The sequence below is a fragment of the Mandrillus leucophaeus genome, unplaced genomic scaffold (genome assembly GCF_000951045.1).
Source record: "Mandrillus leucophaeus isolate KB7577 unplaced genomic scaffold, Mleu.le_1.0 Scaffold10, whole genome shotgun sequence".
Classification (NCBI taxonomy): domain Eukaryota; kingdom Metazoa; phylum Chordata; class Mammalia; order Primates; family Cercopithecidae; genus Mandrillus; species Mandrillus leucophaeus.
The window spans coordinates 4,508,723-4,534,258 of NW_012098098.1; the positions used below are offsets into that span (position 1 = coordinate 4,508,723).

A 25,536-nucleotide genomic window follows, 5' to 3' on the forward strand; every position below is an offset into this window, starting at 1 on the left:
ACTCTGATACTCTGGATTAATATTTGTATTTGCCCAAACCATCACGAGCACCTCTAACCCTGATGGGTGATACTTCAGGGTGCTGCGTTCTAGCCACAGAGCAAACAGGGTGCTCTCGGGCACTGCCCTCTGGGATTTCTTGGCTTATTTAATCATTAAGATCATGACCTATGAGCAGGACTGAGCTTCCAGCCAGCACATACACACATCCTCTCCTGGCCAGCATCCATACTGATTAGGCAGTGCCCCTACCATACTAGCTGCTTAATATTTCAGATACCCCACCCCGTGTGTGTGTGTGTGTGTGTGTGTGTGTGTAAGTGTAAATCATGTTGTCACTGCCCTCTTTGTAGCTAATGACAAAATTATCTAAGAGTCTCACTATTAGCCTAGCACTTTATTTATGCCTGTCTCATTTCTGCCCACTTTGGAGCACTCGGCTTCTCTGCTGTCTCTGTTTTCCTCCTGAGCACAGTGAAACATTGCTGTAGCACGGCAGGGCATAGAAGACAGGCTCATGCTCCCCTGGACGCTCAGGCCTTCACCTCTGGCACACTAGGTCTTGTCATTCCATGTCAAGAATGGCTCTTCACTGCTCTCACCCACCCAAGAATGGCTAAAATTAAAAGGACTGACGATACCTAGTTTGTCAAGGATGTCGCAGATGGAACCTTCATACATTGCTCATAAAATTGATACAACCACATTGGCAAACTGGCAGTATTTACAAAACCTAAACATACGAATATCCGATGACTGACTAATTCCTCACCTCACCCAAGAGAAATGAGAGCTTATGTGTACCAGAAGACATTAACAAAACTACCCACAGCAGCTTTCCTCCTGATGGCCCCAAACTGGAAATGACCCAGATGTCCATCCATAGGAGAAAAGATTTTAAAAAGTAAGTGTGGCATGTTCACAGAGAGGAGATTTTGTGCAACAATGGAAAAGGGCACACAACCACAACCCGCAACAATGTGGATGAAGCGCACAATGAAGTCACACCCCAGAATGTACAGAAAATTCCATGTGTGTGATGTTCAAAACCAGGAAAGCAAATCCATCATGACACAGGCTGGGGATGTGAAGGAAACTCCAGCCACCCTGCCCTGTGTTCTGAGTAACAAGGCCTAGATCCCAATCCTTGCTCTGCCTCTTACCAGAGACAGGTATCAGACAAGTTGCCTAACTTTTCTGAGCTTTAGTTTTGTGTGTGAAATAGTGATAACCATAGAACCAAGTTTGAGAAGATCAGACATGAAAGAGCATGAGAAGTGCTTAAAAACCAGGGACTGGCGTGGTAGCTCACATCTGTAATCCCAGCACTTTGGGAGGCCAAGGTGGGAAGATCACTTGAGCCCAGGAGTTCGAAACCAGCCTTGGCAACGTAGTGAGACCTTGTCTCTGCAAAAAATTTAAAAATTAGGCATGGTGGCACATGCCTGTGGTCCCAGCTACTTGGGAAGTTGAGGTGGGAGGATCAGTTAAGCCCGGGGGGCTGAGGATGCAATGAGCCATGATTCTGTCCAGCCTGGGTGACAGGGCCAGACCCTGTCTCAAGAAAAAAAAAAAGGCTAGACACAGAGTCCAGCACACGTCAGTTTGTGACGTGAGCGTGCTTCAGGCTGGAAGTTTGGCCACTACCACTGCCTGTTCTAGGCTTTTGTTTCCAAAACCCCCAAGTAGAGGGAAAGAGGAACAGAATGAGATCTCTGTGAACCCAAGGTAATGGGGACCCAAGTCATGCCTACAGAACCTCCTTGATTCCAGGGAGAGAGTTGCAGGTTCCTCCCAGATAACACCTCCCCCGGCAGCCTATACCCAGACAGAAGCAGGGCTCCTGGGCACAGTTGTGTGGTTTCTTCACCAATCAAGGGTCCCTTGCCAAGAACCCAAGTGAGGCTTGCATTTCCCCCATGCTCAGCTCACCCAGTCATGCACCCCAGCCTGGGCCTTAGCCTGCTCCAAAGGAGCACCATGTGTGAGTTTACACAGGAGCACCCTGGGCTAGCAGTGGCTCTGCAGAGAGGCCTGACACCTGAGCAGCAGGAGCTACCCCAGACCAGAGGGGACCATCAACCTGGCTAGACAGGGCAGAGAAGCAGTGGGCCACTGAGGCAAACAGCCTCACTTTCACCTGCTAATGGCTCTTTCCGGCTACGAGAGTTGCTTGACCCATGTGTGGGGACAGCCCTCAGCAGTGACAGGGTGAGGTGAATGTTCCAGCCACTCCACTCTGCAGTCAGGACAACTTCAGGACGTGTTCTGCACTGGCTCCTGGCATCCCCCGCAGGACGGCTCCAGCCGCCTATGTCCTGACCTTCTTGGTCATGCCTATTGTTCCGCCTCCTGTCTTCCCATTCCACCTCCCCACCCACCACCTATGTTTCCAGATCATCTGCCCAATAAACCACTTGCAGATCCTCATCTCAAGGTCTGTCCCCCGCTTAGGGGGACCCAGACAAAGACAGCCTCTGACCATGATGCTGCTGCATGGAAGGGCTTGTTCTGACTACTACGAAGCTCCATGTCACCTGCATCTGTGCCACACACCAGCGACCAAAGCCAGGGCTGGTTCAGAGCTGAGAGCAGTGACCCTCCGAGACCTGGTGGGCAGAGGGAGATGTGTGCCAGTCACTGATGCAAGAGTCGCTGGCTGCAGCAGCATGAGGCTCAGCAAGTGCCAGCAAGATCTTTAGAAGAAAACACCCTGTGTGGATGCCGGGAAATGAGCAGGAAGGAGAGCAGGAGTGGCCCTGCTGAGGTTTCCAGAACACCAGGAGGACGGCAGGTGGCACATTCCCTTCCAGACGCTTACTTTCCGACTCGAGATTTCTTAGAGATGTAAAGCTCCCGTGGAGAGGGAAAAGGATTCGTCATGCACTGAAAATGAAGGCTTAATCCCACAGGGAAGAGCTGTCATTGACCCTCTGTCAGGATTTGAAGAGGCCAGGGGTGGGGGACAGAGTGGGGACACCTCTCTGTGTACCATACAGCTGGTCGCCAAGACAGCATCACATCCTCGGCCAGGCACAGTGACTAACGCCTGTAATCCCAGCACTTTAGGAGGCCAAGGCAGGCAGATCACTTGAGGTCAGGAGTTTGAGATTAGCCTGGCCAACGTGGTGAAACCCTGTCTCTACTAAAAATAACAAAAATTAGCTGGATGTGGTGGCAGGTACCTGTATGCCTGTAATCCCAGCTACTTGGGAGGCTGAGGCAGGAGAATCACTTGAACCCATGAAGCAGAGGTTGCAGTGAGCTGAGACCACACCATTGTACTCCAGGCTGGGCAATACAGCAAGACTCAGTCTAAAAAAAAAAAAAAAAAAAGGCATCACATCCTTTAGGGGGAAAAAAAAAAAGTGAGTTTTCAGCCCCTAAGGCCCTGTGGGTGGACGAGGAGCAAGGAAGACAGACACATCCTCCAGGAACAGCCACCCTCAGTGCTGCCCCAGCCCCCGTGCAGAGCCACACAGCCACACGGTGACAGTGCAAAGCAGGGCCTGGGACAGGTCCACCAGACCTTGCACAGTGCTTCCCCCAGAGGTTTGACGGGGGAGGACGCCACTTCCACACATTTGCGCATTTCTCTCTCTCTAGCTTTGCAGACGTTTCCACAGACGCACACAGCACTGCCAAACCAGAAAAGAACTGACACTTTGTCATTTTCTTTCAGGTTGGCTTGTTATTCCAGGATAATCTTGCCTAATTCAACCCATGGCAGGCATAGAAAAGGAGTTCTACAAACTCAGGTCTTGGAGATAAAGTAAAAATGTGGTTTTTAAACTGAAACCTAGGCTGGGTGTGGTGGCACACGCCTGTAATCCCAGCTACTTAGGAGGCCGAGGCAGGAGAATCGCTTGAATCTAGGAGGCGGAGGTTGCAGTAAGCCCAGATCGCACCACTGTACTCCAGCCTGGGCGACGGAGCATGACTCCATCTAAAAAAAGTAAAATGAAATGAAACCTAAATAAGAACTGTAATTTTAAAAAATCTTAGGTCTTGGCTGGCTGTGGTGGCTCACGCCTGTAATCCCAGCACTTTGGGAGGCCGAGGCAGGTGGATCACTTGAAGTCAGGTGTTTGACACCAGCCTGGCCAACATGGTGAAACCCTGTCTCTACTAAAAACTTAAAAATTAGCCAGCATGGTGGCACGCATCTATAATCCCAGCTACTTGGTGTCTGAGGCACGAGGATCACTTGAACCCAGGAGACAGAGGATGCAGTGAGCCGAGATCATGCCATTGCACTCCAGCCTGGGCAACAGAGCGAGACTCTTGTCTCAAAAAAAAAAAAAAGAAAGAAATGAAAATAATAAAAATCTCAGGCCTTTCACTGGAGACACTTTTGGGGTCTCTTTGAACAGTCCCTTCCCAGGCTGGATCCCAGAGTGATGAGGTCAAGATCACCCAGGTGCCTCTGACTTGTGTCTGTTTGCGTTTTGTGTTCACCGGCCCTTAATTATCTGTGTCATGTGACCGATGCCCGTACAGACGTTGTTCTGGGTGCCTCTGCTGGTTCCTAAAGGAACCCTTATCCGTTCCGCTAGGGGTTGCTGGCTTCATCATCTCCCCTTTTTCTCACAGTCTCTCCAATCGTGACAGTTTACGTGTCTTCCAAGGGCCATCTGGGTCTTCCCTTACTTCATCTTTGTGCCGTCTGCTGAGGCAGACACAGTGTCATCATCCTCCTCTTTGCTGTTACCACAGCAGCATGAAAAGGGGCATAGCCACGCAAAACAGCCACACTCTGAGTTTGCTAATTTCCAGATACCTCTTTTACATGCCATCCTCCCACCCCCATCACATGGCGCCGAGGACCCGCTATCTTAGCACTGTCTCTGAAATTACTGGAGTCCCCAACTCCACCCAGAGTTCGTCACTTCCCAGGACTCTCACGACCCCACTTGGGTTCAGACCAGAATGCATGCAGCAGCCGTCTCAGTGGGCGTCTCCCACCTCCACCTTCCTTGCCTGAAGACCATTCTCAATGTGGAGCCTCCAGGGGCTCCTGTGGGGCCCAGAGACAGCCACAGTCCTTGCTATGAGCCACAGAGCACTGTGAGATCTATGTCTAGCTAATAACAGCACACACATGCACCCAAACAAATGTGCGCACACACATGCATGCTCCCACATCACACACCCGCACACTGATGCACCCTCGCCCTGGTTCCTGCTCTGCCCTCATCTCCTACTGCATTCCTCCTCCTTGTTCCAGCCTCGATGCCCAGTGCTGCTTTCTTACACCACCATGGCCTTGCACCTGCTGCTCCCTCTGCCTGAATTGCTCTTCCCCAAGTGTCTCAGGGCTGCCTCACTGCATCTAGGTCTCTACTGTGTCATCTTCTCAAGGAGGCCTTGACTGAGCTCCCTATTTAAGGTTCACACAATGGGTGTGTCACCAAGAGTAGACTTTGGGCAAAGCAGGTTTAGAGTTTTCAGATGATGATGACGGTGGTGGTGGTGATGGTGATGGTGATGGTGATGGTGGTGGTGGTGGTGGTGGTGATGATGGTGATGATGATGACGGTGGTGGTGATGGTGGTGACGCTGGTGGTGATGATGGTGGTGGTGATGGTGGGGGTGATGATGGTGGTGACGCTGGTGGTGATGATGGTGATGGTGGTGATGACAGTGGTGATGGTGGTGATGGTGATGATCATGATAGTGATGATGGTGGTGAGGATGGTGGTGATGGTGATGATAGTGATGGGATGGTGGTGGCGATTATGGTTGTGGTGATGATGATGATGGTGATGGTGGTGGTGATGGTGTTGGTGATGATCGTGATAGTGACGATGGTGACGATGGTGATGGTGATGATCGTGATAGTGATGATGGTGGTGAGGATGGTGGTGATGGTGATGATAGTGATGTGATGGTGGTGATGGGATGGTGATGACGATGGTGGTGGCAATTATGGTTGTGGTGATGATGATGATGGTGATGGTAGTTAATACTGTGAAAGTTTCTTATGTGCCAGGTACTAGTCTGGATGCTCTCTGTATTTAACTCATTTACTCCTCACAGTAACCTATGAGGTGGGTTACTGTCACCATCTTACAGATGAGGAAACTTTAAAAATTCCCTGTCTTGGGCAAGTGAAACTCACTAACAGACTTTTTTCTTAGTACCCAAACTGTGCTCCTAGGGACACTTGAGAGGCAAGAAGGATTTATTGGGCTGTTGCGAATTTCGGGAAAAGCTCCTGTACTCTCTGCAGAATTGCCCGTCAGTTTCCAGCTCCCCCAAGCTGCTCACGCGTGCAGGGGCTTGTCCTGAGTCTCCCAAGCTCCCCACTCTGTCCCTGCACTTTTCCCTTTCACCCTCCAACTCCTTGTGTCTTCAGTCTCCCTTTGCCTCCCCTAATTCAAATTTTCTATCAAGGAATGTGCTAAAAGTCTTGGGGGTTTTTGGGTTTTTGTAGGTTTTTTTGTTTTGTTTTGTGAGTGTCTCGCTGTGTCACCCAGGCTGGAGCGCAGTGATGCAATCATGGCTCACTGCAGCCTGGAACTCCTAGGTTCAAGAGATCCTCCCACCTCAGCCTCCCAAGTAGCTGGGACTACAAGCACACTGTGCAAAAGTTTTGAACAGACATGCTGCCAAACGTGAATGGCAGCTGAGCACACTAAGAGAGGCTGAACTTTTTTAGTCCCTAGGGAAGTGCAGACTAAACTCAAAATGAGTTTTCACCACGCACCTCTCAGAATGGCTGAAATAAAGAACACTGAGGGCCGGGCGCAGTGGCTCACGCCTGCAATCCCAACACTTTAGGAGGCCGAGATGGGCGGATCACGAGATCAGGAGTTCGAGACCAGCCTGACCAACATGGTGAAACCCCGTCTCTACTAAAACTGCAAAAAATTAGCCGGGTGTGGTGGCTTATGCCTGTAATCCCAGCTACTCAGGAGGCTGAGGCAAGAGAATCACTTGAACCCGGGAGGCAGAGGTTGCAGTGAGCTGAGATCATGCCACTGCACTCCAGCCTGGGCGACAAGAGCAAGACTCCGTCTCAAAAAAAAAAAAAAGAATACTGAGTACATCGTAAGGGATGGCAACGATGTGGCACAAGGGGACTCCGTCTGCTCTGGAAAATGTGGCAGTTTCTCTGATGCAGCATGTGCTCACCATGTGACACAGCAGTCCCACTTTTAGCTATTTAAAGGAATAAAAACTTATGTCCACAGAAAAAATCACACAGATGTTTATAGTGATTTTATTCATAAAGTGTCCAACTGGAAACTGCAAATATTCTTTCCGGGGACACAGATCCATTGTGGCGCCTCCACCCTGTGAATCCTGCTCTGCAGTCACACCACGGATGGATCTCAGGGCATCGGGCCAAAGTCCCACATTGTCAGTGCAGTGCTGCTACCCACAGACGGGCAAACACTGGTCCTTGGGGGATGGGGGAAACACATCTTGCTTTTTTTTTTTTTTTTTTTTTTTAAGAGACAGGATGTCCCACTGTCACCCAGGCTGGAGTGCAGTGGCACAATCTCAGATGACTGCAACCTCTGCCTCTCAGGTTCAAGCATTTCTCCCACCTCAGTCTCCCAAGTAGCTGGGATTACAGCGTACGCCACCACACCTGGCTAATTTTTGTATTTTTTGGTAGAGACAGAGCTTCACCATGTTGGCCAGGCTGGTCTCAAATTCCTGACCTCAAGTGATCCCCCTGCCTCGGCCTCCCAAAATGCTGGGATTACAGGCGTGAGGCACCGCTCGCAGCCCAAATGCTTTTTAAAAGGAAGGAAAAAGGACAGCTCAACCCTTTCTCACTAAAGGGCAAAGGGCTGCTAGCTGGGCGTGTAAAATTGTGCGTTTCCCTGAAGTGTATTCTCTGGAATCCTCTTCCCCAGAGATGTTGAAACGGAGGTGCTTTGTTTAGTGCGGTGGCGGCAGATAACGGCCACAGGACAGCTGCTCTGGGGGCCTTGGAACCTACAAATGCTCAAACCACCTCCCCAAAAGCCACAGCTCAGCAGGCGGGAACTGGGGTGAGCATCTCTCCCGACAGCTCCCTGGTGACACCGAGCTTCACACCCACCCAACCCATGGGAGCAATCCGACTTCATGGTAGATGGTGACCCAGTGGCCATTGCCTCTTTGCTTTGCTCAGGAACTGGGTGGAACGTGCCCAGGGAAGGTAGCCCCAGAACTGCAGGGGAGCCATGACACACTCAAGCCTCACGGAAACCCCTTTCCTTGGGCCACAGTTGGTTCCTGGGTGGCGTAGGGCCGGCTCTGGCCAGTGCGGAGTCGGCCCCTGCTGAGGTTTCTGGGAATTACATGCCTCCCAGGTGAAGAGGAGGACAACTGAGGACACAGCATCTCACTTGCCTCTCCTCACCCACCAGGTGCTGGGCCAGGTGTCACCGGAGCCAAGCAGCACACGACTGCCCCTGCCCACTTCCACCTCAGCCCTGACCCTCCCTACACCTGGGAGTCCACTGTCTCCTGATGTATCTGATCGGGGCGGCCACAAGAGCACATATTCCGGGACGTGATATGTGTGGCCCATGTTGGGGAAGAGCTGTCATTGTTCACTGCCATGTCCCCAATGCTTAGCACCATCTGTCGCATGGGAGGTGCAGGTTAACAACCCAGTAGTGCCCAGTGGCCTGGGGGACACCTGACCTTCTGGGGCCTGTTGGCTGACAGGTGGGAGGGACTGCCATCCATCGTTGGGGCCAAGGATGCTGCTCAACCTCCCACAACGCACAGAGCGGCCCGGCACAGATCCCGGCCGCAAACACCAACTGCCGAGGTAATACCCTGCCCCGAGGGACGCGGACAAGGCTTGAGCATCGAGAACGCTGCAAGGGTCTCAGCCAGTGAGGGCTGCCTGGGCCCCACCGCAGGCCTGACTCCTAGAGCCAAGCCGTTTTCTCCCTTGAGGCAGTGGGTAGGGCTCTCATGTGACAACCTTGAGTTTGCAGCTCGGCTGTGCACACAGGTGGACCCTCTGTGCTTTGTCAGTTCCTACTGCTTGGCCCTGGGGCCAAAAGCTGCTTCCCAGGCCTCATTCTGAGAAGCATCTTCACGCCCTGGGTGGGTCCACTGCCTCTTCCCGCCGACTCTGCTCCTTGGGAAGAGCATGTTCATCAGCATGGCCAGGCAGGGAGAGCTCAGGACAGCCAGACCCAGGGCCAGTGGCACAGGTATGTGTGGGAAGGGGCACCAGGGGCCTGTCCTCCCTGCGAGCAGAGCCATCTGTCCTCTGTGGACCTGCAGTTTCTGTAAACATCTGGAAGGAGCCAGGAAGCAGCAACTCCAGATGCCCAGAGGAGCCCCAGCCAAGGCGGATGCAGCCAGGACATCACGCCGTGGGGCTGGGCAAGGGGAGCCGAGCCGCAGGCTGGAAAGGCAGGGGTGCACGGCAGATGGGGATGCCAAGCCAGATGCTGACCGAGCTCCACCCACATTTGTGAGGGGCGTGGGGGCTGCGCCCTCAGAGGCCTTAGCTGGCTCCGGGCTTGAATTGCGGGTCCCAAGAGCCAGCCGTGGTGTGCCATGTGGCCTCAGGCTGAGCCTCCCTGTGTTTCTGTAAAACAGCACTCTCGTCTTTTTATATGAGAACCGAATTCAAGGTCCTAGAAGTCCTGCATCGGAAAGGAAAAGTCGTGGTTTGATAAGCAATACACTCTCTGGCTGAGCCCAAGTCAAGATTTTCAATCCAAGTTCATCAGCGCCCAGCTTCAGCCGGGACTGCTCTGGCCGCACCTGCTGTGAGCTGGCGCTTCTGATTCAACACCACACTTGGTGCAAGGGTCCCAGAACAGCTGAACTGAGTCACCGACGGCGGCTCTTCCTAGAGGCGCACGTTCGGGAGAGGTGAGGCTGCGGGGCTGGGGCCCTGGGCTAATACTCCCTGGCTTTGTGACCCTGGGCAAATTACTCAGTCTCTCTGAGCTGCTGCTTTCTCTCCTGTGGAGTGGGCTGATCCCAGCCACACCAGCACCCCTGGTTGTTCCGTGGTTAATGTCTGCCCAACACGGTGCCATGGAGAACACCCAGCAGAGCCCGGCTCCTTGTTTGGTGGGGAGGGACAGCGCTGCAGGGGCACCTCCCCCGGCCCTCGAGTGCCTTTCCACCTTGCTTCCAGGACCTCTGCGGCTCAGAGGCAGTGCAGGTGGGCTTCGGCAACAGGGAGGGCCCAGGCCAGCACACAAGGAAGAAGGGAAGGCGCCAGGGATCGCCCCCCTCAGGAAGGAGAGAGACAGAGGCGAAGATAGGAAGGATACGCATTGCTGCCTTGTCACTTGGGGATTTTCAAGTCAAAATGGGGAGGGGGCGAGGGTAGGTTTGGAAACTATCCAAATGGCATTGTTTCACATTGCTGGCTGGGGGCAACCCTCTGCAGTGACCCTAAATACCCACTAGAGGTCACACTGCAAAAAGGGACCTCCCCTAAAGAGAGGGGACAAAGGGAGGACCCCGGGCACCCCACCCCCTGCAAGGGGAGGAAGGCTGAAGCCCCGCCATCCATCGGGTGGGCAAAGTGCCATGCCTCCAAGGGCAGCACAGCCAAGTGGTCCCCAGAGGGAGGACTGAGCTCCATCTGGACCCAGGTGACCCAGCCACAATCCCTTCTCAGCCTCCGCCTCACCCACTGGTGTTAGGCACGGCCAGCCTAGGCAGCCACCAGTCCTCGCTGCCCATCTGCTGTCCCCTCAACCCCAGCAGCAGACAGAAAAGCCCAAGGTCTGAGCACCCAGGAGGATGCTGGTGTCAGACCCCTGGAGAACAAAGCCTCTGCCCTTGTGTCTAGGTGAGGCTGCGGTACCCAGGCCCAGAGCAGGTCCCCCCGGCTGGGCTGTCCACTCTCTCAGAGCAAGCGGGGAACTGCAGCAGGCAGCAGCCTTCCACTCGTTCCCCATGACCTGATTTTTTTTTTTATTTTTTTTTCATTTTAAAATAAGAGAAATGTATGAAAGATGCCGCATTTAGTCCCTTATCAGATCCACACTCCCCGCTGTGACCTGGGAAATCGGGGTGCGTCTCCAGTCTGCGGGGTACAGGGTCTCGTCCAGACAGGAGGCTGCCTGGTGCTGCTTGTAGCGAGTGACTCGTTTGTAGTTGGCACACCCCGTGCAGCTGAGGATGACCCCATGGCTTGGCCCCGGGACAGGACCCAGGCCCCAGGAAATAGCAGCAAACCTGAAAGTAGAGAAGGAAGCGCCCACGGCCAGGGACCCACGATCGCCTGCTCTCCCTGGAGGGCGCTCAGGGCCCAGGAAGCAGCCGCAGCTGGCAGGCCATGCGGCAACCCCGAGACCAGCAGAGATGGCAGTGGGTGGGCCTGCAGATCACTGCCCCGGGCACTGTATCCTGCCTGAGGGGCTTGTTTCTGAACCACACAGAAAGGCGGGGGGGCTCGTAATCAATGGTATCAGGATCAACAGGTGAATAGACACTAGTTCTGCTGTGTGAGCCTTAATTTTTTTTTTTTTTTTTTTGAGAGGGAGTCTCGCTCTGTCGCCCAGGCTGGAGTGCAGTGGCGCGATCTCGGCTCACTGCAAGCTCCGCCTCCCGGGTTCACGCCATTCTCCTGCCTCAGCCTCCTGAGTAGTTGGGACTACAGGCGCCCGCCACCGCGCCCGGCTAATTTTTTGTATTTTTAGAGATGGGGTTTCACCGTGGTCTCGATCTCCTGACCTTGTGATCCGCCCGCCTCGGCCTCCCAAAGTGCTGGGATTACAGGCGTGATCCACCGCACCCGGCCTAGCCTTAATCTTTTTAAAGCAAAACAGAGTTGAAGTTCTACCCTCCGATACTCTAGATATGACCATACTATTCCTACGCGTATCTTCAGCTTTTCACCACACGTGAATTGATAAAAATTATTTGCATTTTTACGTGTTACACCAATACCATCTCTCACTTGTTTTGCAACGGAACAAGGCTGTGTGCCCGTCTGCCAGGTGACAGCATGGGTGGCTCCCCCGTAGTCCACCCGCCTCCTTCCGGCCTGTGACAGGTGTCACAGTGTGGCAATGAACATCCCTGCGTGGCCTATGCCCGGGCCCTCAGGACGCAGTTGCCAATCCCAGGGCCCATGTCCTTAGTGTCATGAGCTAGTACCAGCTGTCCCCAAAACAGCTGTCCCACCTGCATTCCTGTTCCCCGGCATCACTGCCAACACTTGGAAAATCACACTTGCCAATTTCTGCCGGTCGATGGTGTACTTTGAGTGCATTTCCATGGAAAACATCCTTTTTCTACAATTCCAAGCTAACAGCATTAATTAGCAGCAGTGAGTCACGGGGAGGCTGGGATGAGAACAGGAGGTACTTTCGCTGTCTATGCTAAATACTTGAACTGTTTACAAGAATGTATTACTTTAGTAAACAGAAAAGAAAGATCAATGAGATCCTCACTTCGTCTGCCTGGCTCTGAGCACATTCCCTCCCGTATCTATCCTGGTCGCAGATGATGCAATTCACTTTGGCTTAAATCTAAAAAAACCCTCTGGGGCCCAAACCCCTCTGGGTTGGGACTGGAGATACCTCTGATGCCAGGTCAAAAGGAAGGACACAGGGACAACCACTGTCTGGGCTCCAAGGCATCCCCCTTCAATGCTCCCTTCTGTCAACGCAGGAAATTTGACGCTTTGTCAAGAAGCTGGGAAGTCTGGGTTCCCAGGCCGACAGCCCGCATGGCTTAAGGCTCTCGCCTCCATCTGACTCATGCTCCCAAAGAAACAAATCACAAAACACACAACAAGCCTTCAAAAACAGATTTACTTAAAACTGCGAGGAGAAACACAAGTGCGTGGGTGCAGGTGGCGGCTGCCAGGCTTGCTCCGGTCCTACCCAGTGGGTGCCTACCCGGGCAGGGCACAGCTCCTGCTGCAAGGTCACCTTACCAGGGGGCGCGGAGGGGCTCACGATCAGATGGCACAGTGCTTTCCTAACGCAGGCAGGCTACATGGCCTCCAGGAACAACCAAATGCAGAATCAGGCCAAAACCACACGGCTCTGACCCCCTCGTGCTCTGGCTAGTCTCCCGGCCAGCAGCCCCGGAGGGCTGGCATGCAAGCCACTGAGCTGTGGGTGACACAGGTTATTCCACCGTTTGCACAGGCTCATTCCCATTCAAAGTGCAGGCCAAGGCTGGGCGCAGTGGCTCACGCCTATAATCCCAGCACTTTGGGAGGCAGAGGCGGGTGGATTACTTAAGCCCAGGAGTTCAAGACCAGCCTGAGCAATATGGCAAAACCCCATCTCTACAAAAACAAGTTAGCCAGGCGTGGTGGTGGTGGGTACCTGTGGTCCCAGCTATTTGGGAGGCTCATGTGGGCAGATGGCTTGAGCCTAGGAGGTCAAGGCCTCAGTGAGCAGTGATCATGCCTCTGCACTCCAGCCCAGGTGACAGAGCAAGACCCTGTCTCAAAAAAACAACAAAAAACTACCAGCCGAAGGGAAATTATCTGCTGCTTTCTTCTCTAAATAATTCTGAGGATGCGTAGTCAAATGATGTCCCTGGTCTCTCCCCAGAGTAAAGACAGGCTGGGTCACGTTAACACTGGACTTGATCGTGATTCAAGGAGTTTCATTCTCAGGGCAGGTGGTGGTTCTATGAGCACATTCCCGTAAGTGTTCTTAAAAGTTACACCATGAAGGTAGCAACCAGAATGGAAACATCCTGGAAGAGCCCGGCTGCTTTCTGCAGAGCCTCGGATGGTGGACCACAGCTCAGTGTCTCCTGTTCGCACCTGAGACCCCACAGCCATGAGGACAACACGAGCTTGGAAGATGCATGTGGGCAGGCGTTCTGAAGTAACCACGGGGCTGAGGAGGTTCTGCTGCTGTCCGTGACTCCCACGAGCACTGAAAATGGCCTAACCATGTGCAGGCGAGAAAGCCTGGGGGTGAACAAGCCCTGAGGAGTCAGGGAAGCCAGAGCCAGTGGCTGGAGGGCCCTCGCAGGCGGCTGCAGCACAAATGCAGGTTCCCAGAGAAAAACCTCCAGCTCCAACCTGGTTCTGCACAAAGCTGAAATGGAGCGGCCAGCAGGACATGTGGCTAGAGGAAGGCCACGGCCGCCCCCGCCCCCTCGTGTGCCAGATGGGCTTGCTAGGGATGCAGGTGCCCAGTGTCAGGGCAGGGACACCACAGAGCCGCAGCCAGACCGAAGGGACCCAGGGCATGGTCAGGAACAAGGAATAAGGGAGCCTGAGGTTCTCCCGCTACGCCACTCACACACAGCAGCGGACACTGAGGTCAGGGCCCAGGTGGGCTGAGGGACCCCAATACCACTCACCTTGAATCTCAGCCTATAGAAGTCGTTTGCAACTTCCTCGTGCAAACATTCAGTGCCGGTACAGAAAAGCTTCCAATGACCTGTTTGAAATCTTCAATCACATCATTTCTAAACGAGTGATAAAAAGCACGTCCAGGAGTGCACAGCTGCACCGCAGGCAGCCCCACTCCAGAGAGCAGACCTGATCCTGCCCCAGAGGAGTGGCACAGCGAGGGAAAGGCACCCGTGGTGCAAACGGTGGACAGCCCCAACCTCCCAGCTCCACCTGCCACCTTCCCCAATCAAGCCCAATGCGCTTGGCTGTCCTGAACTGGCTTACTCAGCCCCCTCCTTGGAAACGGTTTTATCCAACTCTCAGCTGCCCTTGATAGGGCCTCCGATGGTATCAGCCCTTCCGAGTTCTCACCTGCAGCTTCCCAAGAGGGTGGATGTCTTCCCCCATAAGGGAAGCTGCTGTGTTTCAAGACACGCAGATTCTATGCATGTCCCTACAGAACCGGAGCCAAGAACTGGGTAAGAACGCGTTGGAGTGGAAAAAACAAGGCCTGTAGTCACAACTGGAGAGACTGGCTGTGTGGCCAAAAAGGCTTCCCTTTCCTGGCTGTGCAGCTCTGGCCCTGCCTGGCATCACCGCACGTCACCACCACGGACAGACCCCCCCAACACACACACCAGGAGCCACATGAGCTGACCACAGCCATGGCTGAGACATGATGGGTGGAAGCCATTTCTATACCCAAACACCGGAAGCGCACGTGAGATCTGAGATTCCTTTAATCAGAAGCACTCGTCTCCTGCAGTGTGCTCTTCAAGCCCCAGAGGGTGCGCCTCTGATGGACTGGGTCCCTTAGAGCCAGCCTCGGGCTCTTGGTAAAAATGCATTTGCTTGATTTTATTTAAACAATGGTGAATCTCCAATGGTGCCAAGTCTACATGCCAAGGGTCCTCCAGGCTGCAAGGCCACAGTCACTGTCACTCAGAGACCACCTCATTTGGCACGAGAGAAAAACAGTGACCACCACAGAGGGCAGGGAGTGGCAAAGCTTGTAGGCTAATGCTGCAAAAGCCGCTGGAAACTGGGGCCACACACAAGAGCCGGCAGGCGCGCCTGGGGGCTGCGTGGCTCACGGGTGGGCAGCCCTGCTGCCGCCTTGGAGAGGCACCTTCTCCACTGGCTTTTCTCCTGAGTCTTTCTCCCAGGCCAGCCAGATTACCATTTAGGGGCCTTTGCCAATTCTCTGACTCTGGGACGCGAAGTAAGAATTTGCCAAATGCACTGAGGCTGGGCAATGGGAATTTTTTTTTTTTAAAGGCCAGTCAAGGAGAAATTCATCAGGAAAACGTTTCCCAGGACATCCTCAGGTTGGTCTCCACACAAAGGCACACAGACTGTCATCTTCCCGGGGTCCCTCACCAGCAGGACATGTCCAGGGCGCCCAGCACAAAGGCTTGGAGCAGCCCAGACACAAGGACAAGCGGCAGAGAGGGAAGACTCGCTGGGGACGCCCACTCGGGCACAGAGCTGGCTGCAGGCTGGGGGAAGGGCCAGCTCCAGGCACCGTACTCTGTTCTTCAGGAGATGCCAACCTCAGCCAAGACCTCAGACAGGGCCCCCACACGCAGGTTAACACGACACGGGGCACACAGCCCTGGAGGCGTCAGTCCACGGGGTCTCCAAGCTGGAGGGTCCCGCTTTCCAAAGTGTGTCCCCAGCTGCAGATGTGGCTTTTCTAGAAAGCCATCCCCTCACCTGCAAAGGGGTTTCCTCGTCACCTCCCATGGGCACTCCTGGCACCTGTGTGGACCACACACTGCTTCAGACAAGCAGGCCTGGAGCCCTCCGTTCTGGAGGAAGTGCCAGCAGCTTGGTTTTGACACCATGTGCGTGCAGGGAGGAAGGCAGGGACCAAACAAACGCCCTGTCTGGAACTGGCCGTCAAGGACAGTCAAGTGGCTGGAACGATGGCCTTGGCTCCAAAGCTGGAGAAGAGGGGCCGGGGCAGGTGAGTGGGCTGGGCTGTGCATTCACAGTGACATTCCCTAGTGACTCAGGTCACTAAGCCCACTCCACAAGTGGGGAAGCTGAGATCAGAGGTGAAATGCTTCTGTCCAAACTCCAAGCGAGCCGGTAGAGAAATGGGGATTCACTCCAGAGTCCCGGCCCCAAGCCTGAGATCCTATCAACGTCCCGAGCTTGCTCTCTGCACACTGTGCCCATCACACCTGCGCTGCCTGAGCTGTCTGCCTCTTCCTGACTCCCTCCCAGAGGCCACTGCTGCCCGGCTTCCCCCAACGGGGTGGGGTGCAACACATGCGTCTCACACACGACCCAGTCTATCATTCTATCCGCTCACGGGAAAAGAGCGCCAGAGGGTCCTGTTTCCTGAGAAAACCGCCAGCCAGCCCAGGGTGCGGCAACCCCACCGCTTCAATTCTCATGCGGTCCCGCGGCTGTCCCCCTAGATCCGCTGTATTCCAGCTCGTTCTCTCTTTTTTTGGTAAGACATGCTCAGCTTCTTCCATCATGGCACTGACAAATATGCAGGTCTATGTCACACTCTCTACATAAAGTGCTGGGGGGTGGCTGGGCTGGGACCCCCGACGAGGTGTGCGTTCTGGTCAAAAGGCCGGATTTCCAAAGTGCATGCTGCTTCTATTCACAGGTCAGAGTCCAGAGCCCCAGAGCCGCCCAGGATGTGGCCGCAAGGACGTGGCCCGTCAGGAAGTGAGGGACTGAATGTTCTTGAGCATCTCATCGAAGGCCTGTGGGGATGGCGCATCTGCGTTCCGGAAGGTGGCCTGGACCCGGCTGTACAGGCTGAAGGATTTCAGCTCCAGCCAGACAAACCCGAAGCGGTCCTCATCGAAGAGGATGAAGACCCCGGGGGTGCGTTCAGGGCTGGTGAAGCCGTGGCCCGCGATGAGGCCTGTGCCATAAAAACTGAACAGAAACAAGAAGGAAAGTGTGAGCTGGGGGAGGGCTGAGTCCAGTGCATGCCACATCCAGCATTCTGCGACCCGCTCTGTGCCACAAGAGCCACATCCACTGTTCATCAGCCAGAAGCTGACTCCCAGAGCCAGCCTGTCTCTGCAGGGGCAGCTGGGGGCGTGGGCTGAGCCTGTCTCTGAAGGGGTAGCTATGGGTGCAGGCCGAGCCCACCTGATGATGGACGCAGAGGCCAGAGCTCGGGGCTGCTCGGCGGATGGGCGCTGACTCGCAGTGCCCGTGAGAGGGATTCACCCACTGACTGCACACTGCCGAGTCACCGAACGGAAACAAGAGGTCTCTGCAGGTTCGAAGAGCTCTGATCCAAAACACACGTTTCATAAAGCAGGCCCAACGTGGAAAAAAATCTTGATTTCTGGGAGTTATGTCCCCATACAAACAATGAGCTCTAACACAGACAGCCTGCGTCTGACACTAACTCCAAAGGAAAAACTCGCAAACACCCACTTATGGCTTTGAAGTCAACATCAGACAGGAAGACACTTATGTCTGTCTTGCAAGCAGCTAAATTCTTCCAACAGATGACAAGAAGTAAGGAGCTGGCCTGGAATCACCCACTGAGGCTCTAAAGGCCCCGGGGGAGAACAGCCCCGTGGACCAGGACCTGGACCTGAGGCTTCTCAGGTGCGGGGAGAAGTTCCAGTGACCAGAGGCAGGTGCAGCCATCGCACTGTGGTCAGAACAAAAGCAATAGGCACTCCCCGTATAGGTGCCGTGGACAGGCCCTGCAGACCCATAAACTAAGGGAAGGGCCCGGGAGCCCCCATATTCAGCACAGCAGGGACTGTCGTGCAGGTTAGCTGGGGAGAGGGGCTGGACAGGGCTTCCTGGCCAGTGGCCACAGCACGTGCTGCGACTCGCAAACTGGGTCTGAGCTGGTTGTGAAGTATGGGGGGTTTTGAGATTTTTGAAGAGTAACAGAGCTTTTTCCTTTTTTAGCTATTCAAACATTTACATCAGCTAAAACAACACTCCAACACTATTTGCATGCCTCTCTCTGTAAACCCCAGTCACCATTATCATACATGGGAACATGAAGAAAGCCCCGCCCAGACATCCAGACCCCTCCAGGAGCTGGGCCGGTTGCACCCTTCCCTCCATGATGGCAAGTTTAGCGGGAAATGCAGACACACGACGGCATGGCTTGTAGGTAAAAGGACAATGACTCGTAACTTGACAATGGCAGAATGACTTTGATGCCAGGAAACTGACAGGTGGACCCTCAAAATGGCCCCCAAGGCCACTGTCCAGCGGAACCCTCTGTGGTGATGGAATGTTCTAGAGCCGCACTGTCCAGCCACATGTGGCCATGAAGCACTTGAAACATGGCCTGGGCGGCTGAGGGCCTGGATTTTTCATTTTATTCAATTTCAGTTCACTTGAATTTAAACAGCTGTAAAGGGTAAGGACACAGGGCAAGGGCCTTATTCATCTACGAGGAGCAACCTGAACGGCAAGGGGCCTGGGGCACTGAAGGCGGTGGCCCAGACAAAACTGTATTTAAAAGGTCAGCAAGACACCAGCTGGGAGCTGCGCAGGCCTCGTCCCATGTCAGCCGCCCAAGTCCTGCAGGGGCAGCGGCAATGCCAGCCCCTCCCACGCAGTCTCAGCTGGTATCCACTCCACTGGCCACCCAGGCACTGGCCCGGCACAGCAGAGGCAGGCAGGCACGGAGGAGGGAAGGGGCAGGAAAGCAGGACCCGCATGTGAACCACGCACTGGGAGATGGCCGAAGGTGACCGGCAAGACGCTGACCAGGAGGACACCAAACCAAGCAGGCTTTCCACAGGGTGGGTGGACACCCAGGCGACCCAGGCAAGCTTTCCACGGGGTGGGTGGACACCCAGGCGAGCTTTCCACGGGGTGGGTGGAGAAGCGGTCTTGTTCATTTCCTGCTTTCAAAGCTGCTGGACAGTTTACCTGATCTTTCACTTGATTGACTGGAAATACGTAGCTTTAGAAGCCACTGGGAGAGCGGCACTGCTGCAGGGATGTGAGGCATCTGGAGACCTTGTGCTCCTGTAGCTCTGAGGTACCCCAGAAGGGGTGGAAGGACAGGAGCCTCCAGGACAGGACCAAGCTGTGCGGCTGCTTGCTCAGGTGCTGGGGGATGTGGCCCAAGGGGTCAGAGGCCCCACTCCTGTCCCAAAGCACTGGCTGCCGCCCTCTGTGAGGTCACAGGCCCTCTCCGCCCGTGCTGCGTGTGGAGCTGGGACCCTCACTGAAGCACATGCTGTCCCACCCTCGGGCCCCAGCGCCCGCCGCATCCTTACCACATCCTGCAGGTTCGGGGGTAGTCCTCATTCCTGGAGCTCACGCCCACGGGCAGCACAAATGGCTGCCCCTGCCCACACTGGGCAGGCGGCTCAGCTGCGGCCGAGGCATCCCCGGGCTTGCCACTGTCCTCACCAGGTGTCCCGTCTGGGCCCCTGCTGGGCGCCTCCACCCTGGGCTGGGCAGGGCTTGGCTGGGACTCCCGGGGTCCCTGCTGGCCGCGACCCTCGCCCGCCTCGTGCCCGCCTTCCTGCTGCTCCTGGCGCACCCGCTCGCGCACCTCCAGGACAAGGCGGGAGAGCTCGTTGAAGTTGCGCTGGTTCTCGAGGTCGGGCAGCTGGATCCGGTGCCTCAGGTCGATCTCCACCGTCTGCTGCCCGGCAGGGATGTTGGGGTCGCCCTGTGGAGCGGGTGGTGGTCAGCAGGGCTCAGGCCAGCAGTAGCAGCACCGCTGTGCGGGCTCCAGCCCAGACCCACCTCTGGTTGAGCGAGCTGGCATCAGCCTTCCCACTGACTTAGCAGCATCCCTGACAGAGGAAGAAGTCTCAGAATCCCTTAGAAAGTGGCGGGGGCCAGCGACGCCTATGAGTGCCCCTGAGGATGGTGGCTGGCTCACACCTGCTCAACTGCCCTCAGAGAAGTTCAAAGAACATCCCAGAGCCGGGCAGCAGCCCAAGGGGGCAGCCCAGATCTGTCCGCCTAAAAGGCACAGCACTGGAGCTGAGCCCTGGGAAGATGCTTCAGCCCCTAAACTCTGTGAGGAGTCCGGGAGGCAAAACTCTGGAGTCCAGGGAATGCCCCATCATGCCAGATGTGGCCCTGATCCCTGGAGGGTTGGGGAAGAGGCTCTGCCCCTTCAGGCGCTGTCTGCCAGGATCCCAATAACCACGCAGGGCAGGCGAGCAGCATGTGCCAGGAGCCCCTGTTCACAGCCCCGGGAGAGGCGATACTGTTGGGCTCACCACACAGCCCACCCTCAGGCCACTCCAAGGACAGGAGCTGCTGAAGCCCCGACGGTGGGAGCTGTCTGCGAGCACAAGGGTCTCCATGCAGCTGCCGGAGGGGCCCCTTTCCCGGGCTGTCCCCAATTAAATCTGAGCCTGTGTGGGGTCTGCTGTCCGCACTTCCTAAACCCCCCAGGGCTGCCAGGCTGGCCAGGGCTGAGCAGTGGTGTGGAAAGGCCACCTTGGAAGCACACAGACTCCCTGAGGGTCTTGTGGAAATGCCATTCTGGTGCAGTGGGGCTGGCTGGGGCCCGAGAATCTGCTTTCCCAAGCTCCCAGGGCTGCGGGTGCAAGCCCACTCTGAGGAGCAAGGGTGCCGGGATCTGTGTCCGCCCAAGTTCCCTGACTCCACAGCCCAGTTGGGCCGGGTGCTCCCAGAGCCCTGCCGACCAGGGCAGCCGACACTCACCGTGATCTTGGTGCCCCTGGCACGCCGGCCGTGGAAGCTGAGCATCACGATCTCCAGGCCGTGGCTGCCATAGGTACCTTTGAAGAGGCCAGGCTTGATGAGGTCGTCGGGGCGGCTGGGCGGCAGGTAGATGCGGCGGTAGGTCAGGCAGTTGCTGTGGGGAGCGGGAGGGTCAGTACAGGAAACCTCGCGAGGCAGGCAGGACTGATAACGCCCAAGGCGCCAGGGCCAAGCTTTGCAGGGCAGGGTAGGGCGGGCAGCTCAGCTCAACCAGGGCCAAATGTCCACCAGGCCTGTGGGCAGCAATGCGCATGGGGGAGCCCTCGCCCCCCCTACCCTCCTGCACGCCCGCTTCCAACAAGACTTCTGGGGTTAAGGGGAGCACTGGGGCCAGGGCAGAGCTTTAGGCAGGAGAGGAAAGGAAGTGCCAGTCTGTTCCATTACCCGGAGGAAAGGAGCCCAAGTCACCATGGAGGGGACCCCCGCACTGGGCTGAGCGGGGCTGACCTCTAGAGCACCAGTGCTGGTGGGGGTGACAAGAAATCAGACAAAAACAGACACTCGGGTGAAGGACGGGGGCTGGGGCTGTGCCACAGCAGCTATAGGAAGGCCTGCACTCCCAGCAGCCACAGAGAGAGGGGCTGTGTTCCGAGCACCCACTGTGAGAGGGAGGACTGTGCCCTAGCACCCACAGAGAGAGAGAACTATGCTCCCAGTACCCAGAGAGGGGCTGCACTCCCAGCCCCCAGCAGGAGAGAGGGCTGAACCCCAGCACCCAGCTGGAGGGCTACATCCCAGCACCCACTGGGACAGAGGACTATGCCCCAGCACCCACCAGGACAGGCCTGCGCCCCCAGCACACCCCAGGAGAGGGCCGCCCCAGCACCGAGCAGGAGCCGCACTCACTCGTACTGACTGGTGTAGATGAACTTCATCAGGATGAGCTCCTGCATGTGCTCGTGGAAGATGTCCTCCAGCGTGCGCCCCCATTCCTCCCTCAGCCACGTCCGAAACTCCTTCCAAAAGAACACAGATCATGAATATCAGTATGACAGGAGGCTGTGAAGAGGCTGCCAGCTGTGCCACTGAGAGGACACAGTGTGTCCTTCTTTGTCAGCGCACAGGCACCTGCAGGGCCCTCGTGGTGAGGCAGGATGGACTCGGTGCTGGGAAGAGAAAGGGGAGCTGCCGGGCTTGACCCCATGTCAGAGGTGCCTGCCAACAAAAAGTGAAGGTCCCGGGCCCTTGGTCTGCTGGGTGGGAAGCAGCAGGGGCTGTGGGGAGCCCAGGTGAGCTGGGGGCCACAGCCATGACCACAGCTCAGAGTGGGCCTCCCTTCCGTGCCCACCAGTGGGGCAGGAACAGCATCTACAGACTCTGGCTCTGCACCGCAGCGCCCCTCAGCCTGCTTCTCTGGCTCCTAGGAGCCTGAGTGTTCCGAGACCCTCACCAGCAACCCTGAGCCATGCGAGTCACCCAAGAATGACACACTGAGCCCTCGGCCAGTGACTCGGATTTTCCTTTTTCAAAGGAAAAGCAGGTTTGCTAAGGGGGCTCCCAAAAACTCTGCAGCCCCAGCAGTCCGCCCTGCATTCTGCCATCACATGATGCGTAATGGTTTGATTCTACACAATTTACGGAATTCATCCAAACTTCCAAATTCCTAGCTCAATACAGTGTTTCCAGTCATTATCTAGACTTAACTCTGAAAGGGACGCATAAGCAACTCACAAAAAAGAGGAAACACTACGGTCAATCGCTTTCACACATCACTGCTCCAAACTCTGACAAGAAACAGAAATCACTGTAGGGGCTGCCCTGAGCACCTGGCAGGACCACACGGTCAACAGAGAAGCCACCTGGATTTTTGTGTCCTAGCAGCACAAAATATAAAAATGAAATGTAAAAAACTCTATGTTCAAAATCCTCAAAAAACATAAGACTTGGGAATAAATGTTACAAAATACATTTAAGATCTAGTCTGAAAATCACAAAACACTGCTGAAAGGAAGTGAAAATGCCTGGGTACATAGAGATGCCATGTGCGTGGCCTGGGAGCCATCTAGGCCCCATTCCAAGAGCAGTTCTCTCCAGATTGATCTACAGATCCAACCTCATGCCAACCACAAGTCCACCAGGCACTACACAGACTGGACTTGCCAAGTCTGAAATTCCTATGGAAAAGCAAAGAACTGGGACAGACAGGCAATCAGGAAGGCGAAGAGCAAAGCAGCAGGACCAGGCCGCTCTCAGGACTTGCCCAGTACAAGCTCCCGTCACGAGATGGCGTGCAAGCCTCAGGCCTCACACAGGCACCAACAGAGCCAGCAGCCCAGAAACCCCCCGCGGACCTAGCTGCCTGACTGCAGCGGAGGTGCCCGTGCCTGCCCCTGAGGAAAGGAAGGTTTTCAGCAAGGTGCTCCGTCAGTTGGGTTTTCATATAAAGAAGGGACCATGATCCCGCCTTATACCACACACAAGATCATTCAAGATGGGGCACAGGCCTCCACACAAATGCAGAACCTGATGTGACACTACCAAATTTCTAAAAAAAAAAATGGAGCCTGTCTTTGCAAACTGAGTTTTTTAAGACTCAATTTTTAGAATGTTTTTTAGGACTCAGAAAATAACCATAAAAGAAAACAAAAAGTTTCACAAATTGGACCTCATCAAAATTAAAACTTGACTGGCTAAACTTGAGGAAAGGCTCTTTAAATAACAGAATCAAAAGCAACTGAATGTAATGAAGAAAGATTTCAACGTTACCACTGTGAGTAATGAGACCTCAACTTGACACCACCAGGAAGACGAGTGTGCACCTGCAGCCATGACCTCAGTTTGCATAAAGAGGTCCAAGCAACGGGACTACCAGCCAGACCCTGTTACCCAGAACAAGGCCGTCCCGAGCATGTTTATTATGAAATAACTTATCAGAGCAATACATACAAGCCACACAATACATACAAGGAAAAAAAAACAGGGAGCCCAGGACATGCACGACAACGATCCATTTCACGTTGACCCAGGGCCTGCTCACTAAACACGTTGTCCTCGCGACCCTCATGGCAGCTCTGGCAGAGGGGCTGAGGGTGACAAGGATGCCTGCTGGCTGCTTGGGACAGGAGCATGGCCCATCCTCCCTTCTCTCTGCTCCTTTCTCAGGCCTGAGATTTAGCACCCATAGAGAAAAGGCCAGGTCTGGGTGGACCCAAGGGTCCCATTTCTCACAAGGACCCAGGGCTGAGGGAACCCACAACCCTGGGAACATCATCAGATCATGCCAATGAGGCAGCCTGGGCGCAAGGAATGACCTCCCAGGGCAGCGGTGACCCACACAGAGGTGCAGGGATGCCAAAGAGACTGCACTGCCCTCGCAGCCTCCCCTGTCCACGGCCCAGCCCCTCCAACCTCCCTGCAGACAGGACTCCACTCCCTTGGAACATGCTTGATACGGTTTGGCTATGTCCCCACCCAAATCTCATCTTGAACTGTAGCTCTTCATGGGAGGGACCCCGTGACAGGTAAGCGAATCATGGGGGTGGGGGTCTTTTCCATGCTGCTCTCATGATAGTGAATAAGTCTCACGAGAGGCGATGGTTTTATAAAGGGGAGTTCCCCTGTGCAAGTTCTCTCTTCTTTTGCTTGCCACCACGTAAGATGTGCCTTTCACCTTCCACCATGATTGTGAGCCCTCCCCAGCCACATGGAACTGTGAGTCCATTCAACCTCTTTCACTTAGATTACCCAGTCTCGGGTATGTCTTTATCAGCAGTGTGAAAATGGACGAACACAGTGCTGATCCAGAAGTTATCAGCCAGCAGAGCACAGGGCAGTACCGAATTCCTGTGCCCAATCTTTTACCTCAGTTGTAAAAATTATCAGGATGTGTCACCGTGCCCAGACCTCCTGGGACGTCCTCTTCCTGGAACGCAGCTCTCCCAGTAACCTACCTGCTCTCTGGCCTAAAAAGACTTAGCTACAAAGTGGAGAGGAGCTCCCAGCTGATGCATGAATCCACAGAGACCCCCACCCTCTGAACCCCTACACGTCCTGAGAGAAAAGCAGCGAGGACACTGCAGGCCTCAAGATGAACAAAGTGACTATGGGACCAGGTGACAAGCCCCACAAGAGGGCGCAGCCAGTGCAGCTGCTTCAGGAGAGGAGAGGCCGCTGTCACTCTAGGATGGGCGGGGCAGCACCGTCACCAGCCTCTGCCCTACCTGGGACAGTGGCACCCTCACTCTGTCAACTCCGGGAGGGGGAGCTCAGGAGCGGGACAAGCCAAGGGAGTGTGTTGGATGGGGTGTGGACATCACACAAACGGCAGCGCTCCATACACTGACCGTAAGCGTGCTGCAATTCCAATCGCAAGAGACAGCAAAGGGATGTTTCTAGGAAATAGCTGCTTCTAGAGTTCATACAGCAAATGAACAAAATGAGTCGGGAACATTCCAAAATAGAATAGAAATACAGACAATTAAAATTAGTGACAGGCCAGTGCAGTGGCTCACAGCTGTAATCCCAACACTTTGGGAGGCTGAGGTAGGAGGATCACTTGAGCCCAG

General features: G+C 55.0%; 1 protein-coding gene across 1 annotated transcript in view; it reads right to left on the minus strand.

The window, feature by feature from the left end:
• Window positions 1-12,737: 12,737 nt before the first annotated feature.
• FBXO31 (F-box protein 31) overlaps window positions 12,738-25,536 on the minus strand; it is a 72,041-nt gene continuing 59,242 nt past the window's right edge. Inside the window, exons 6-9 of the mRNA XM_011971685.1 lie at window positions 21,878-21,987; window positions 20,972-21,125; window positions 19,558-19,958; window positions 12,738-17,218 (exon numbers count right to left, since the gene is read on the minus strand). Coding sequence (XP_011827075.1) covers window positions 16,996-17,218; window positions 19,558-19,958; window positions 20,972-21,125; window positions 21,878-21,987 — 888 coding nt within the window. The 3' untranslated portion in view covers window positions 12,738-16,995. The remainder of the gene's footprint in view (window positions 17,219-19,557; window positions 19,959-20,971; window positions 21,126-21,877; window positions 21,988-25,536) is intronic.